Source organism: Oryctolagus cuniculus, chromosome 13 (assembly GCF_051225735.1).
Source record: "Oryctolagus cuniculus isolate XC-2025 breed Fujian yellow rabbit chromosome 13, ASM5122573v1, whole genome shotgun sequence".
NCBI lineage: Eukaryota > Metazoa > Chordata > Mammalia > Lagomorpha > Leporidae > Oryctolagus > Oryctolagus cuniculus.
The window spans coordinates 106,543,978-106,559,612 of NC_142879.1; the positions used below are offsets into that span (position 1 = coordinate 106,543,978).

General features: G+C 54.1%; 1 protein-coding gene across 19 annotated transcripts in view; it reads left to right on the plus strand.

The window, feature by feature from the left end:
* Nucleotides 1-441: 441 nt before the first annotated feature.
* Nucleotides 442-15,635, plus strand: part of PRTFDC1 (phosphoribosyl transferase domain containing 1) — a 90,897-nt gene continuing 75,703 nt past the window's right edge. For 10 of the 19 annotated variants that reach the window (XR_016219877.1, XR_007909775.3, XM_089312434.1 and 7 more), the window contains exons 1-2: nt 442-689; nt 10,745-10,851. Coding sequence is in view for 14 of the 19 variants with exons in the window: in XM_089312434.1 (XP_089168560.1) it covers nt 624-689; nt 10,745-10,851 (173 nt within the window). In the remaining 5 variants the exon portion in view is untranslated. Of the gene's footprint in view, nt 690-995; nt 1,156-1,673; nt 1,833-2,639; nt 2,905-10,744; nt 10,852-15,635 lie in introns of those variants that run through there. The other 9 variants (XM_089312436.1, XM_089312442.1, XM_051821004.3 and 6 more) reach the window with 8 other exon arrangements.

The following is a 15,635-nucleotide window of genomic DNA, read 5'->3' on the forward strand; positions in this document are numbered from 1 at the left end:
ACCCTGTCTGTTCCTTGGTCGGGCCTTCATAGAATGTATCTTAATTGTGTTCCAAGGATGCAACATTTGTTTAATCGCGAGCCTGGTGGGGTTTACGCCTCAATGGGCCGCAGACCCGGCTCTTTAGCATTTCCAGTCCAGCTCCCCCAGGTGCCTGGGCCCAGCGCACAGCCACGTTTTTGAGCCTCCCCGGGGCGGCTGCGGGCCACCGGGGAGCCCCGCGCCCCGCCGTCCAGCCCGTGACCGCCCGGGCGTCTCGCAGACCCAAGACGGCCACGCGGGAGCCCCCACCCCGCGCAGAGGCGAGCGCGGCTCTCTCGGCTTCGAGCGCGCATCCTGCACACCTGGGAGCCGGGGACGCCGCCCGGCGTGATCCCGCCCCGTCCGTGCGCGCCGAGTCCCGCGGGACGCGCCCGGGGGCCCGCGCTCAGGTGCGGCGCGCCGGCTCTGCAGCTGCTCCCGGCCGGCTGGAGCGGCGCCAGCCCCGGCTTTCCCTCCGCCGGAGGGCTCGGGGCGGGGCGGCTGCATCCCCGCCCCCCGACCCTTCCTTCCCGCTCTGCCCGCGAGGAACATGGCCGGGAGCGGCGAGGAGGCGCCAGGCGGCGGGCGCGGCGTCGTGGTAAATGCCGAGTCCCCGCGGCGGGCCGAGCCGGGCGCGCCCCCCGGGGAGCCCTCCGTGGCGCGGCGGGGTGGGTGGAGGAGCGCGGCTCCGCTTTGTTCCTCTCCGCAGATGGGCTCTCGCTCCCGTGCGCAAACTCAGCTGCCCGGCGCGGTCTGCAAGGCGCGTTTCTACCGCGGATACCGTGGGGGCGTGGGGCGCTGTGCGCCGCCTGTGCCCGTGCTGGGGGTCCCCAGAGCCCAGCCTGTGTAGCCCTGCCCGCCAGCCCTCGACCGTGTCCGCCAGACGCCCCCCACCCCCTGGGTGTCTGGGATCAGGCGCTGGGGTCCAGCTGGAGACCGCCCCCCCCCCCACCGCTGTGCGGCCTCCCCAGGAGCGGTTTAAGCTGGGCTGGCGGCTGTGAGTGGGGGTGAGGGTGGTCAAGGAGGGGCGAGGCCTCGCTGTGACGCACAGCCCATCTGCCCGTGAGCACAAATGGGCAGCGTGGATATTGCTACAGTTCGTGCGGCCGCTCTGAGGTTGGAAATCACCCACGGGTAAGCGGTCTGGTCCCAGGAGAGCTTGGGATCCTTAGATCGCCCTAAGACAGACAAAAGCAGGCAGATGGAGTTCGGAGGGAGTGCACAGTGCCGGTGGGCAGAAGGGCCTGGCAGCCAGGGTCCGGAAGGAGAGAGAACTGGACGCGGTGAATTGTCCGGGAAGACAGCCCTCCAGGATGGGATGCAAAGACCAAATGGGGGATGCAAAGACCAAATGGAAGTTTTGGTACCAGTGAGGAAAGGGGGCAGGTGTTGGTCGCATGCATTTATTGAGTGTTTACTGTGCTTTCGCCGGGTCGTTACTGTCGTCCTCACGAATCTGTAGGTGGGTCGGTTATGCTTTCCAGTTTCCACAGGAGTAAACCGAGACACAGAATAGCAAATACCAGCAAGTGGTAGAGGCAGGATTGAGCCAGCTTCCGGCTCCTCTGCTGCCCAGGAGGCTGGAATCCCTGGAGAGAATTTCAGAGCTGGCACCCTTGGGAAGGACCACTGTAGCTGTCTTGCTGGTGTGAAGCTGCCGATTTGGTCTAGCAGTGGACACACCTGCATCCCCATATTGTGGTACGTGGGTTCATTTGATGGCTCCAGCTCCCAATTCCAGCCTCCCGCAATGAAGAGCCTTCGATGCACCAGGTGATGGCTCCATTGGTTGAGTCCCTGCTTGCAGTCAGGTGGGAGAACCTAGACTAAGTTGCTGGCTCCTGGTTTCGCTTGCAGTCAGGTGGTTGTGGTCGCTGGGGAAGTGAACCGGCCTATAGGAGCTTTCTCAGTCTAGGTGTCTGTCTCTCTAATACATAGGAATAGTTTGAGGAGAGGCAGGTGCAGGAGCAACAGGATAGAGTAGTTGGCAGGATCAGTGTAGGTATTGGATAAATTACCCAAGGACGTGTCCAGAAATGCAAGTGAGTTGGCAGAGACGTGGTGAAGAAGATGGCTAGGGGAACCGGGCCAAAGGGTGGAGGCAGAGACGAGAGCGTAGATTGTCAGGAGGCAGCGGGAATGAGAGATTCAGGAGACCCCTTGCCTGCAGGTGGCTGCAACTGAGCTGAGGGGACAGCGCCTTAGCACTCATGAACAAGTGGTAACAGATCCACGTCCCTACCTAGGGTACGTGGTCCAGATGCTGAGAGCAGAGTCGGCCTGTCACTTGATCTGGGGCTGGTGTAGTCACTTCTTAGAGGTGAAGATCTCTGTCCACCTGGCTTTTGGGAGTCAGGTTATTGGTTATTTGGTTGGTTTGGTTTTTACCAAAGCATTCTCAAAAGAGCCCTAGTAAGTCCCTGCACGAGCGAGTCTGATTGGAATGAGAAGAATTGGAAACCATGGTTGTGCTTCTGTGAGAGTTGGCTCCCTGCTGCTGTCTCCAGCCCCAGGAAGCTGTGTCAGGTGTAGGTAATCTGCCCAAACCCAGCTTCAACAGGTTGCCGAAAGTATTGCCTCGGTGGGTGTTGAACGCCCCAGCAGAGCAAAACCTTCAAGATGGCAGGTGGTACCTGTGGGCCCGCCTCGCTCCTGTGGGTGCAGAACCTGGGGGTCTTCTCTCAGCAAACCACATAGACCCGGCTGTTCAAACGCGTGTTTCTGAAGCAGCCGCCCACCACAGTGCACCCTGCTCCCTGGCTCTGGGGCTGGGCTAGTAGTCGTGAACCTGATCCCCAGCAGCCCTGCCTGCAGGAGGAGAGCTGGGCTAAGCTGCCTCTCTGTCTTTCCGAGTGGGGAAAATCTGGAAAAACAATGCAACAGGTATTCTCAGCAAAAAAAAATTTATTTTGAATGACTCAGAAAGGTTTGCAGTAGATCTCGAAATGAGAGAGCTCTGGGATCTGGATGTTGTATAAAATGCCTTGGCGATGTGTTTGTCACTCTCCCAGCTTGACGTTGCATTGCTGTTTTGAACAGAGCAAGCATTGTGCTGAATAAACTTAGGACGCATTATCTGTGAAACTGGAACTGTTTAAGGATGTCTTGTTTGGATTTTTTAAAAGCAAGTGAATAACGTAATCATCTAGTTTGTGGCCAGCTCTGTTCCTCCAGGTTTAGCCTAATCCTCAACACGATTTGCCCACATTGGTAAGGATGACAGAGTGTAAGCCGGAAGATCCTTCCTCGCAACAATAGAAATGCTTTTTTTTTTTTTTAATTTAATTGGAAATAATGGCCAATCTGAATTGCAGAACAGCTTCAGAGCACCACAGCCTTCATTAGGGCGGGAAGGCTGGCAGTGAGTTTGATGCACCTGTTGAAGTGAATAAAAACATGTGCTTTGTAATTCAGTGATCTTGTGCTAATCCATCAAAGCATGAGCATTTATGGCATAATTGCTGTAGACCAGACACAGATAGGCGTCTGATATCCTTTATCTCCGTTAATCTGCAGAGTGGCCACGGGACTTCGTCTTATTGCTGAGTGCGCTGAGACTTGGAAATAGTCTTGTGCCAGAACCTGGCCCAGGCGTGTCAGGCTCCCGTGCCCCTGCCATCCACTGTGGCTCTCTGGGCTGTGGGAGACTGCTGGGGCTTTTATGCTGAGGCCTGTGTTATTTCTTATCTTTGTGCCCTCCAGGCACTCATTTTTGGCATTCTTGTCATCTTTTTTTTGGCATCGTTTGTTAAGTGCTTATTATATACCAGGTACTAGGTGCTCTAAGTGCACTGTTTAGTCTCCTTGCATTCTCCACCCATAGGTTTCATTTGGGTCTTGTTTAAAAGAAGAAACCGAGTCTCAGAATGGGGAAGTAGTGTTGGAGCCAGGCTCTTGAACTTGGGGTGGAGTGGTTGCAGAGATCCGACCAGAGCAGGGGCAGTAAGGACTTGCATGGCGGGAGGAGGGGGCTCAGAGGACCACTAGTTAATGCACCCCCTACCTGCCCCAAGGAGGGGGTCTAGGAAGAGAATGAGTTGTGTGTGTGTGTGTGTGTGTGAAAACACTGTGACCTTGGAGACGCTCCCTGTAACCCGGTACCTGGTCAGCGTTCTTGGATAGGCTTTGCTGTGACCTGATCTTACACAGCTGGTAGGCAAGGCTCTGACCAACCACTGTGGTGCTGGAGGGTGTGGCAAACCTGAGGAATTCTCAGGGTGAGGGCCAGAGCTGCTCTGTGCAGTCAAATCTCCCACTCCCCAGTCTGCTGGCTTGGGAAGCAGTAATGGGATCTTTGTCGAGTAGGTTGCTGACATCAGCCCGTGTGGCCATCAGCCTGCCCTTGGGTGTGGTAGATACAGGTATGTCCAGAGGTTTCTACAGTGGTGAGCTTTATCACACGGAGACAAGCCGAGGCTTGAGGCTCAAGATCAGGTAGTTGGGTAGCCTGTGGATGGAGGCTGTGCTATTAATTCGGTGAAGTTTGAGTACGTGTTCTGGGCACTGGGCATTCAACAATGAGTAAGGTAAGGTCTTTGCAGAAAGGCACGGGCAGTGGGAGGAGGCGTGGCGAGGTGAAAGCAAGTGAATAACGTAATCATCTAGTTTGTGGCATGTACAAGTGTGTGCATGTACACGCACACACTCACATGCAGTGGGAATACATGCTGAGAGGACAGTTTAGCTGGAGAGAGCCATGCAGAGGTGAGTGGGGAGAGGGGCATTGTTCGGATGTAGCCGGGGAAGGTCTCAGCATAGTGAAGTCTGGGGAGAAGTGAGCCAGCCATGAGGACATTAGGGCAAGAGGATTGTAGGCTAAAAGAAATGGCAGGTGCCAGGCTTGGGAGGCAGGAATAAGGCTGGCAGAATACAGAACCAGCAGGGAGAATGGTGCTGGAGCTGGGAGGGAGAGGGTGCCTGGGCACCAGGTGGGGGAGGTAGACTCTTGTGGGGCCTGGTGATGACCCCCGAGTTTGCTCAGAGTGAAAATGAGAGAGCCTTAAAGTCGGAGGCTGTGCGGATACGAGGCACGTTTTTACAGAAGCCCTCTGGCCACACCGTGGAGGGGCTGTGAGAGCGGAAGCCAGCATACAAGCCAGCAGCTACGGTGCTCGCCCAGGGAGAATGATGCTGGCATGCACCCGGGTGGGGTGAAGGGGCTGAGAGGTGTGCCTGGTTAAAATATTTTTGGTTATTTATTTAGTGAGAGAGATCATCTATCTGTTGGTTCACTCACCAACTGTCCACAATAACCAGGGCCAAGCTACAACCAGGAGCCAGGAACTCCATCCAGGTCTCCTATGTGGGTGTCAGGGATGTGCATTAGCAGGAAGCAGGAATCGGAAACAGACATGAACTTGAAGCTAGGCACTTGGATATGGGATGCAGGCATCTTTTTAATTTTATTTTTATTTTTTATTTACTTGAAAGAGTTACACAGAGTAGGAGAGGCAGAGAGAGAGATCTTCCATCTGCTGGTTTACTCCCCAGTTGGCCACAGTGGCTAGAGCTGTACTGATCCGAAGCCAGGAGCCTCCTCCAGGTCTCCCATGTGGGTGCAGGGGCCCAAGGACTTGGGCCATCTTCTGCTTTCTCAGGCCATAGCAGAGAGCTGGATTGGAAGTGGAGCAGCTGGGACTCAAACTGGCACCCATATGTCAGTGCAGGCGGCGGCTTTACCTACTACGCCACAACGCTGGCCCCAGTGCAGGCATCTTAACTACTTTTCTGAACACCCCATACCTCCCACCCCCAACCCCAGGCATAGTGAAATTTTGAAGGCACTGTGGATAGAATCAGCTGATGTATTGCATGAGGGGATGGAGAGGAGTCCGTGGCATCTCCCAGGTTTTGGTTTGAGCAGCTGGATGGATGAGCTGCCCCTTACCAAGAGGGCACAAGTAACACGAGTCAGCGTTGGTGGGCATTCCAGCGTCCCCTCGCTGGGAGTGGGTGAGGGCTGGCCCAGGAGCTCCCCTTCCAAAACCCCAGTGAGGGGAACTGAGTCCTGTGTGAGGAGGAGTGTGTGGTGAGCAGGGAGGTGTCCAGCACTCCGTGGAGCAGGGAGCGGGCTCTCGAAGCACAGCAGCAGACAGGGTGGAGAGCGAGAGGCTGCGGGGGTGGAGGGGTGGCGTCTTCTCAGGGAGCCTCAACTGTGTTCTCCCCTAGAACAGAGCTGCAAGGACAACCAGGCATTTGGGAAACAGGGTTCGGGGGGTAGGGTTTGGAGTACAGAGGTGGAGGGAGCAAGGGCAGGGGTGGGGTTAGGATTACAGAGGTGGAGGGAGTGAGTGCAGGGTTAGGGATAGGGTTTGGATTACAGAGGTGGAGGGGGTGGGGTAGGGTTTGCATTACAGAGGTGGAGGGAGTGAGCGCAGGGGTGGGGTAGGGTTTGGATTACAGAGGTGGAGGGAGTGAGCGCAGGGGTGAGGGGTAGGGTTTGGATTACAGAGGTGGAGGGAGTGAGTGCAGGGGTGGGGTATGGTTTGGATTACAGAGGTGGAGGGAGTGAGTGCAGGGGTGGGGTATGGTTTGGATTGCAGAGGTGGAGGGATTGAATGCAGGGGTGGGGTAGGGTTTGGATTACAGAGGTGGAGGGAGTGAGCGCAGGGGTGGGGTATGGTTTGGATTACAGAGGTGGAGGGAGTGAGCGCAGGGGTGGGGTAGGGTTTGGATTACAGAGGTGGAGGGAGTGAGTGCAGGGGTGGGGTAGGGTTTGGATTACAGAGGTGGAGGGAGTGAGTGCAGGAGTGAGGGGTAGGGTTTGGATTAGAGGTGGAGGGAGTGAGTGCAGGGGTGGGGTAGGGTTTGCATTAGAGGTGGAGGGAGTGAGTGCAGGGGTGAGGGGTAGGGTTTGGATTACAGAGGTGGAGGGAGTGAGTGCAGGGGTGAGGTAGGATTAGGATTACAGAGGTGGAGGGAGTGAGCGCAGGGGTGGGGTAGGGTTTGCATTAGAGGTGGAGGGAGTGAGTGCAGGGGTGAGGGGTAGGGTTTGGATTAGAGGTAGAGGGAGTGAGTGCAGGGGTGAGGGATAGGGTTTGGATTACAGAGGTGGAGGGAGTGAGCGCAGGGGTGGGGTAGGGTTTGGATTACAGAGGTGGAGGGAGTGAGTGCAGGGGTGGGGTATGGTTTGGATTGCAGAGGTGGAGGGGTTGAATGCAGGGGTGGGGTAGGGTTTGGATTACAGAGGTGGAGGGAGTGAGTGCAGGGGTGGGGTAGGGTTTGGATTACAGAGGTGGAGGGAGTGAGTGCAGGGGTGGGGTAGGGTTTGGATTACAGAGGTGGAGGGAGTGAGTGCAGGGGTGAGGGCTAGGGTTTGGATTACAGAGGTGGAGGGAGTGAGTGCAGGAGTGAGGGGTAGGGTTTGGATTAGAGGTGGAGGGAATGAGTGTAGGAGTGAGGGGTAGGGTTTGGATTAGAGGTGGAGGGAGTGAGTGCAGGAGTGAGGGATAGGGTTTGGATTACAGAGGTGGAGGGAGTGAGTGCAGGGGTGGGGTAGGGTTTGGATTACAGAGGTGGAGGGAGTGAGCGCAGGGGTGGGGTAGGGTTTGGATTACAGAGGTGGAGGGAGTGAGCGCAGGGGTGGGGTAGGGTTTGGATTACAGAGGTGGAGGGAGTGAGCGCAGGGGTGGGGTAGGGTTTGGATTACAGAGGTGGAGGGAGTGAGTGCAGGGGTGGGGTATGGTTTGGATTACAGAGGTGGAGGGAGTGAGCGCAGGGGTGGGGTAGGGTTTGGATTAGAGGTGGAAGGAGTGAGTGCAGGGGTGGGGTAGGGTTTGGATTACAGAGGTGGAGGGAGTGAGCGCAGGGGTGGGGTAGGGTTTGGATTACAGAGGTGGAGGGAGTGAGCGCAGGGGTGGGGTATGGTTTGGATTACAGAGGTGGAGGGAGTGAGCGCAGGGGTGGGGTATGGTTTGGATTACAGAGGTGGAGGGAGTGAGTGCAGGGGTGGGGTAGGGTTTGGATTACAGAGGTGGAGGGAGTGAGTGCAGGGGTGAGGGCTAGGGTTTGGATTACAGAGGTGGAGGGAGTGAGTGCAGGGGTGAGGGCTAGGGTTTGGATTACAGAGGTGGAGGGAGTGAGTGCAGGAGTGAGGGGTAGGGTTTGGATTAGAGGTGGAGGGAATGAGTGTAGGAGTGAGGGGTAGGGTTTGGATTACAGAGGTGGAGGGAGTGAGCGCAGGGGTGGGGTATGGTTTGGATTACAGAGGTGGAGGGAGTGAGTGCAGGGGTGGGGTAGGGTTTGGATTACAGAGGTGGAGGGAGTGAGTGCAGGGGTGAGGGGTAGGGTTTGGATTACAGAGGTGGAGGGAGTGAGTGCAGGAGTGAGGGGTAGGGTTTGGATTAGAGGTGGAGGGAATGAGTGTAGGAGTGAGGGGTAGGGTTTGGATTACAGAGGTGGAGGGAGTGAGCGCAGGGGTGGGGTAGGGTTTGCATTACAGAGGTGGAGGGAGTGAGCGCAGGGGTGGGGTAGGGTTTGGATTACAGAGGTGGAGGGAGTGAGCGCAGGGGTGGGGTATGGTTTGGATTACAGAGGTGGAGGGAGTGAGTGCAGGGGTGGGGTAGGGTTTGGATTACAGAGGTGGAGGGAGTGAGTGCAGGGGTGAGGGGTAGGGTTTGGATTACAGAGGTGGAGGGAGTGAGTGCAGGGGTGAGGTAGGATTAGGATTACAGAGGTGGAGGGAGTGAGCGCAGGGGTGGGGTAGGGTTTGCATTAGAGGTGGAGGGAGTGAGTGCAGGGGTGAGGGGTAGGGTTTGGATTAGAGGTAGAGGGAGTGCAGGGGTGAGGGATAGGGTTTGGATTACAGAGGTGGAGGGAGTGAGCGCAGGGGTGGGGTAGGGTTTGGATTAGAGGTAGAGGGAGTGAGTGCAGGGGTGAGGGGTAGGGTTTGTATTAGAGGTAGAGGGAGTGAGTGCAGGGGTGAGGGATAGGGTTTGGATTACAGAGGTGGAGGGAGTGAGCGCAGGGGTGGGGTAGGGTTTGGATTACAGAGGTGGAGGGAGTGAGTGCAGGGGTGGGGTATGGTTTGGATTAGAGGTGGAGGGAGTGAGCGCAGGGGTGGGGTAGGGTTTGGATTACAGAGGTGGAGGGAGTGAGCGCAGGGGTGGGGTAGGGTTTGGATTAGAGGTGGAGGGAGCAAGGTCAGCGCACCAGACGGAGCAGTGAAGGAAACCCGGATCGCTCCATAGCTCAGAAGGGCCCTGTCCTGTCGTGAGGGAAGCACCTGCTGCAGAGGGGATGGTGTGGGGAGTTGTGCTGGGAGGAGCGTGGTCTGCGTTAGGAAAGGCCTGGACAGCTCAGGGCTGGACAGTCGGGCGCAGGTGTGCAGAGACTTTGAAGAAAGCCAGTTGAGAATATAGCTGGGGTGTGGCTTGCCCTGAGCGTGTGGCCCTTCCGTTGCTCTCTGTGTTCCGTGACCACCCGGCTTCCTTTTCTGCCCTCCTGCTGCCTGTTCTAAGCCTAACCCGCATGCCTGGAGTGCAGGGGCAGCGGAAGGCTGCCCCCGGTCCGTGCTACAAACAGGTCCATTTTCTAGGCTAGGCCGGCGCTTCCCCGGTAGCCCTGGCTCAAGTGCCCACATGAATATGCCTTTCAAAACCTTTGCTTTAATTACTGGGCCATTCCAGTCTCATTAAGTTATTTTTTTAAATCAAGTTATTTATTTGAATGGCAGAGAGAGACAGAGCTCCCATGTGCTGGTTCACTCCCCAGTGCCTACTACAGCTGGGCCTGGGCCAGGCTGAAGCCGGCATTGAGGCGCTCAATCCAGGTCTCCCACGCGATGGCCGGGGCCCAGCTACTCGAGTCCTCGGCTGCAGCCTCCAAGTGTGCGTTAGCAGAAAGCTGGAATGGAATGCTGGCATCGCAGGTGGCTGCTTAACCCACTGCCACAGTGCTGGCCCTGATAGTGGACTTTTGTTTAAAAAAATATTTATTTAATTGAAAGGCAGAGAGAGAGAAAAAAGTCTTCATCCACTGGTTCATTCCCCAGATGGCCGCAACAGCCAGATCTGCGCCAATCCTAAGCCAGGAACCAGGAGCTTCTTCTGGGTCTTCCCACACTGATGCAGGAGCCCAAGCACTTGGGTCATCATCTACTGCTTTCCCAGGCCACAGCAGAGAGCTGGATCAGAAATGGAGCAGCCGGGACTCGAACCGGTGCCCATATAGGGTGCTGGCACTGCAGATAGGAGCTCTACCCACTATACCACAGCGCTGCCCCAATGATGCGCTTTTAATTGATAATCTTTTTCAGGCAGATGAGGTACTTAGAGCAAGCAGAAATGTAATAGCCTATATAAAAATGCATATATTAATGTAACATGATCTTCTACGTAGTATACAGTTACTCTTTATGGTGGTATATTTGTGACAATTTTATATATAAATCCCATGTTTACTTATATAAATAGTCCTGGCAGGTTTGCCATGAGACTCTGAGTTTATATTCTTAACTACACTGTCGAGACTCAGGAGTGGAGTGCTGTCTCTCCTTCAATGCCAAGTCCTGTATTAGGTCATTGTAAGTATCTGTTGTCATAAACAAATATCAGGCTGTAGCAGACAAGCAGCCCGGCCCCAGGGAGCCCTTCCTTGGGGGAGAGAGAGGGTCTAATTCCCTGTGTTCAGTTGTCTGTGTTCCAAATGATACCCTTTCCGTTGTTTGATTCGAGATGAATTCCCAGTGCAGAACACCCTCACTGAAATGATTCGCTTCTTACAGATTAAGGACAATTGGCCTGGCTACGACTTGAACTTGTTCACGTACCCGCAGCACTATTCCGGCGACCTGGAGTATGTGCTCATACCGCATGGCATCATCGTGGACAGGTGAGTGAGTGAGCTGGGCTGGCCCGCCCACGCGCGTGAATCGTGTGAGACGCCCGAGTCCCTTTTCATGGTGGCGGAGAGAAGTGGTGTCGGACAGCAAATTGGGGATGGACTGAGTCTGGGCGTGTGCCGAGCGGTTTACCTGCGTGTGTGTTCAGGTGGGATGTTCAAAGGCTATGTGTGTGTGTCGCTGTTCTGTCACAGTCTGGAGACTACAGGGTCCCCTACAGATGATCATGCCAGGAAAGCGTGGGTTTGTGTCCCAGTTAACCAGGGAGGAACAGTGTCGCTCCTAGGCTTCCTATCCGAGTCACGGCACCATTATGTTGCTCCCCCTCTTTGTGGAGGAAGAACACAGGACCCTGCGCTGTTCTTTCGTCTGCTCGGCCCTCCCCGGGTTTGCTGCTGGTTCTTCCCGGGTTGGCTGCCGATCCTTCCACCTCCGTGGAAGGGCGGTTCCCCCTGCCACTTTCCCCACGTCCGCGGGGGAGTGGCACACCGCCGGCCGGCTCTCTCGGGGGCTGCTCAGATGTTATCCGGATGTTCTTGGTGCATGTTGTCTCTCTCCTCCTTTATAGTCCTCTTCCACCAATCCCAACTCTGCTACCCACACGCTGAGTACGCTGCTCTCCTCCAATCAGGAGCAGGATCAGCTCCTGCAGGTTATTGGTCAAACTGGAGGCAGCTGTGTAGAAGTTGTTTACTCCTCTCCCAGTGCCATATTGTGGGAGAGCAGATGCATAGAATAAGTCTTAATTCCAGTAACTCAGTCTAGTCCGAGTTGCTCCCCACAAACAGGAGGAAATCTTCACTTCCTAGGGTACCCCCTGAACCCCTGGCTTTTTCTGCAATGCTGATCTCTCTTGCGCCAAACCATGCATCCCAGGTGGGCTGGTGTGCGGAGAGCAGCGTTTTCTAACCACTGGTGGGAATAGTAGTATTTGCAGCTTAAAATATATACTGAGAACGAGTTCTAGAACAGAATCTTTTTTTTTTTTCCTGATGTGTCTACATCCCTACCCTCTGGCTTCTTCCTTGCTGATGGCCTGTCCTGAAACCAACATTTTCTCTCCTGTGCTGTGTCACCCCCACTTAGCTCCTCCTGTTCAGCCCCACCACAGCAATGATTAATAGGTCAGATCCTTAACAAGCCTGCATCAGCACCAAGAACTTGAGTCGCTTTCCGTGGGCCTCAGATTTCTGGTGCGAAGGTCAAGTACAGAGTCCTGCAGGTTTCTTTATTTCTGAAAGATTTATATAGAGAGAGGGAGAGATGGAGAAAGAGGTCTTCTGTCCACCGGTTCACTCACCAAATGGCCATAAGAGCCTGAGCTGAGCCAGGCCAAAGTCAGGAGCCCAGAGCTTCATCTGGGTCTCCCACATGGGTGCAGGGGCCCAAGCACTTGGGCCATCTTCTACTGCTTTCCCAGGAGCATTAGCAGGGAGCTGAATTGAAAGTGGAGCAGACGGGACTCGAACCAGCGCCTGTGCTAGCGCTGCAGGTGGCAGCTTAACCTGGGAGGCAACGTGCTGGCCGTGACCTGCACATGTCAGTGGTGAACAAGCATCCTGCTTTTCAGGGGAAACTCTCTGGAACCCTGCGGATTCTTCGGGGGACCAGAATTTGGGGTGAAGTCAGCAATAGGGAGAAGTTTGACTTCTCACTGCAACCCTTTGCTTACACCATAGTATCTCTGCTTTTATATATTTTTGATCTGTTAAAAAAATAAAAAAGCTTTCTGAATTCAGCTCTAACTTTAATAAATAGCTCCTCAAAGCCAAAGAAAAGTTAAAAAGCATTCAACGGTCATGGTTCCTAGGATAGGAGGGAGCTTCAGAAAGTTCATGGAAGAGTGGAAGTTGAAAGATTAAATTTATTTTGGTGCAAAAGAATTTTGAATTTCTTGCATAGTTTTTTGTTTACTTGTTGTACTCGAGAGGCAGAAAGACAAAAGGAGAGACTGAGAGAGAGGTCTTCCATTCACTGGTTCACTCCCCAAATGGCTGCAGCGGCCAGGGCTGGGCCAGACCGAAGCCAGAGGCCTGGGACTCCGTCTGTGTGTGGTAGGGGCCCAAGTGCTTGAGCTCCAGCTGTGCTTCCTGGGGTGCACTTGGCAGGAAGCTGGAATCGGGAGTAGAGCCTGGACTTGAACTCGGGCACTGTGATACATGGGATATGGACGTCACGAGTGGGGTCCTAACCACTACACCCAGCGGCCGCCCTGCATAGTTTGTCCGTGTACGTGTGTGTGTGTGTGTGTGTGTGTGTGTTTTGACAGGCAGAGTGGATAGAGAGAGAGACAGAGAAAGGTCTTCCTTTTGCCATTGGTTCACCCTCCAATGGCCGCCGCGCTGATCTGATGGCAAGAGCCAGGTACTTATCCTGGTCTCCCATGGGGTGCAGGGCCCAAGCACTTGGGCCATCCTCCACTGCACTCCCTGGCCACAGCAGAGAGCTGGCCTGGAAGAGGAGCAACCGGGACAGAATCCAGCGCCCCAACCGGGACTAGAACCTGGTGTGCCGGTGCCGCAAGGCGGAGGATTAGCCTAGTGAGCCGCAGCGCTGGCCCGTGTACTTGTGTTAATACCATCCTATCAGTCTGTCGGGAAGCCAAGAGGAATTTCATTCCCCCAAATTCTGAGATTTGCCATTGGATGGAACTTCCACAGGCGTGATGTTTCCTCTCTCGACTGACAGTATAGTACACGATAAGCTCTAGTTTGGGGTTTTTCTTGGCCTAGGATGGTTTCCCATAGATTGCTAAAGCAGGTCTGATCCTCAGAGGGAAAAAAGGTCCCTGACCAAATAAACCTGAGAAACTGTACATTTCCCAAGCTGCCAGCTCTCCCCATTGTCAAAACACATGTGAGTGTATCAGAGATACAGAAATTTTGGCAAAAATACGAAACAGAGACACCTGCTTATCTTTGACAATTAAACCAACTTTTTTTTTTAAAAAAAAGTTATTTATTTGAAAGGGAGGGAGGGAGGGACAGGGAGAGAGGTCTTCCATCCGCTGGTCCACTCTCCAAATGGCTCAACAACTGGAGCTGGGCCAATCCAAAGCTAAGAGCTTAGAGCTTCTTCCGGGTCTCGCATGTGGATGCAGGGGCCCAAGCTCTTGGGCCATCTTGCATTGTTTCACTAGGTGCATCAGCAAAGAGCTGGATCAGTAGTAGAGCAGCAGGGACTCAAACCGGTGCCGATATGGAATACAGATGGTGGCTTAACCCACTATGCCACAACGCTGGCCCCTAAACCAATGTTTTGTGTGTGTGGAGGGAGACACATGCAGTTCCCCTCTTCCTAACTCTCAAAAGAGATTCCCCCTAACATTGGTTTGGGAAGCCCCTCATTTAAATAGATCCCTGCCTTTTTAAACATAGATTTTATGACAAATTAATTGCATCTTTTTTTAAAAAAGACTTATTTATTTGAAAGAGTTACATAGAGAAGGAGAGGCAGAGAGAGAGAGATAGAGAGCGAGAGAGAGAGAGACAGGTCTTCCATCCGCTGGTTCACTCCCCAATTGGCCACAACAGCCAGAGCTGCACTGATCTGAAGCCAGGAGCCAGGAGCCAGGAGCTTCTTCCAGATCTCCCACGCGGGTGCAGGGGTCCAAGGACTTGGGCCATCTTATACTGCCTTCCCAGGCCATAGCAGAGAGCTGGATCAGAAGTGCAGCAGCCAGGACTTGAACTGGCACCCATATGGGATGCTGGCACTGTAAGCGGCGGCTTTACCTACTTCGTCACAGTGCTAGCCCCCAGTTAATTGCATCTTAATCTAGAACGTGATCGGGTCCTGGTAAGTTGACCCTGAGCCTTTTTCCTGCATAGGAGTGGGCTTAGTCAAATGCATATTTGTGAACTTTATATCTAGAAATTCTTAACAGCATTCGGGGGTGGGACTGAGGAATGCCTGTTAACACCCTTCAAATAAATGTGTTGAGATATAATTTATGGTCTACAGAAACCCACCCATTGTCAGCAAACAATGCAAGGATTTTATTAAATGTTTATGGTTGGGCAACCCTCGCTGGGATTCAAGCCTGTAGCATCTCCATCATCCCAAATAGAAAGTCTGCTTCCAGCTCCGCCCTCAGCCTCAGCGTCGGCCAATCCCTACCCTGCTTGCTCTCTGTCCTTTCTGGACACTTTACGGAAACAAAGACATGAGATCAATAATTACTGAGTCGCCTGTTGGTGGACATTTGGCTTCTGAATCTTGGCTACCATGAGTCACGCTTCTATGGACACAGACGTGTAAGCCTCTGTGTGCCCTCCTCATCTCTCCTGGATGGATTCCTCCAAGTGGAATTCTGGGTTTTCTGCTAAGATCACGGATGTTTATTTCCTGTCAGCAGTGTATGAGGGTTATGGCTTCTCCACCCACTTGGTGTTGTCTGTCCTTGGGTGAGGGCCCTCCTAGTGGGTAGATAATCATCTCCCTGTGGTTTTACTTTGCGCTTTCGACAGTAATGCTTGCTATGCTCATTCACTCTGCCCATGACTTCGTGGGTGAGTGTTTCTCCAAGTCTTTCGCCAGTTGTTTGATTCGGCTGGATTCTTACTGAGTCATAAGAGTTCTTTAGCTGTTCTGCACACAAGTCCTCTGTCAGGTGTCTGGTTTACAAGGGTTCTCTCCCAGGCTGGGACTTGTCTTCCTGCTGGGGTCTTTGGAGAAGAACCCGTGTTCTGTTGTTGCCTGAGGCATGTATGTACATGTCAGCTAGGTCCTGCTGGGTGGTGGTATCGCCCTGTGCATCTAGATCCTCACTGAG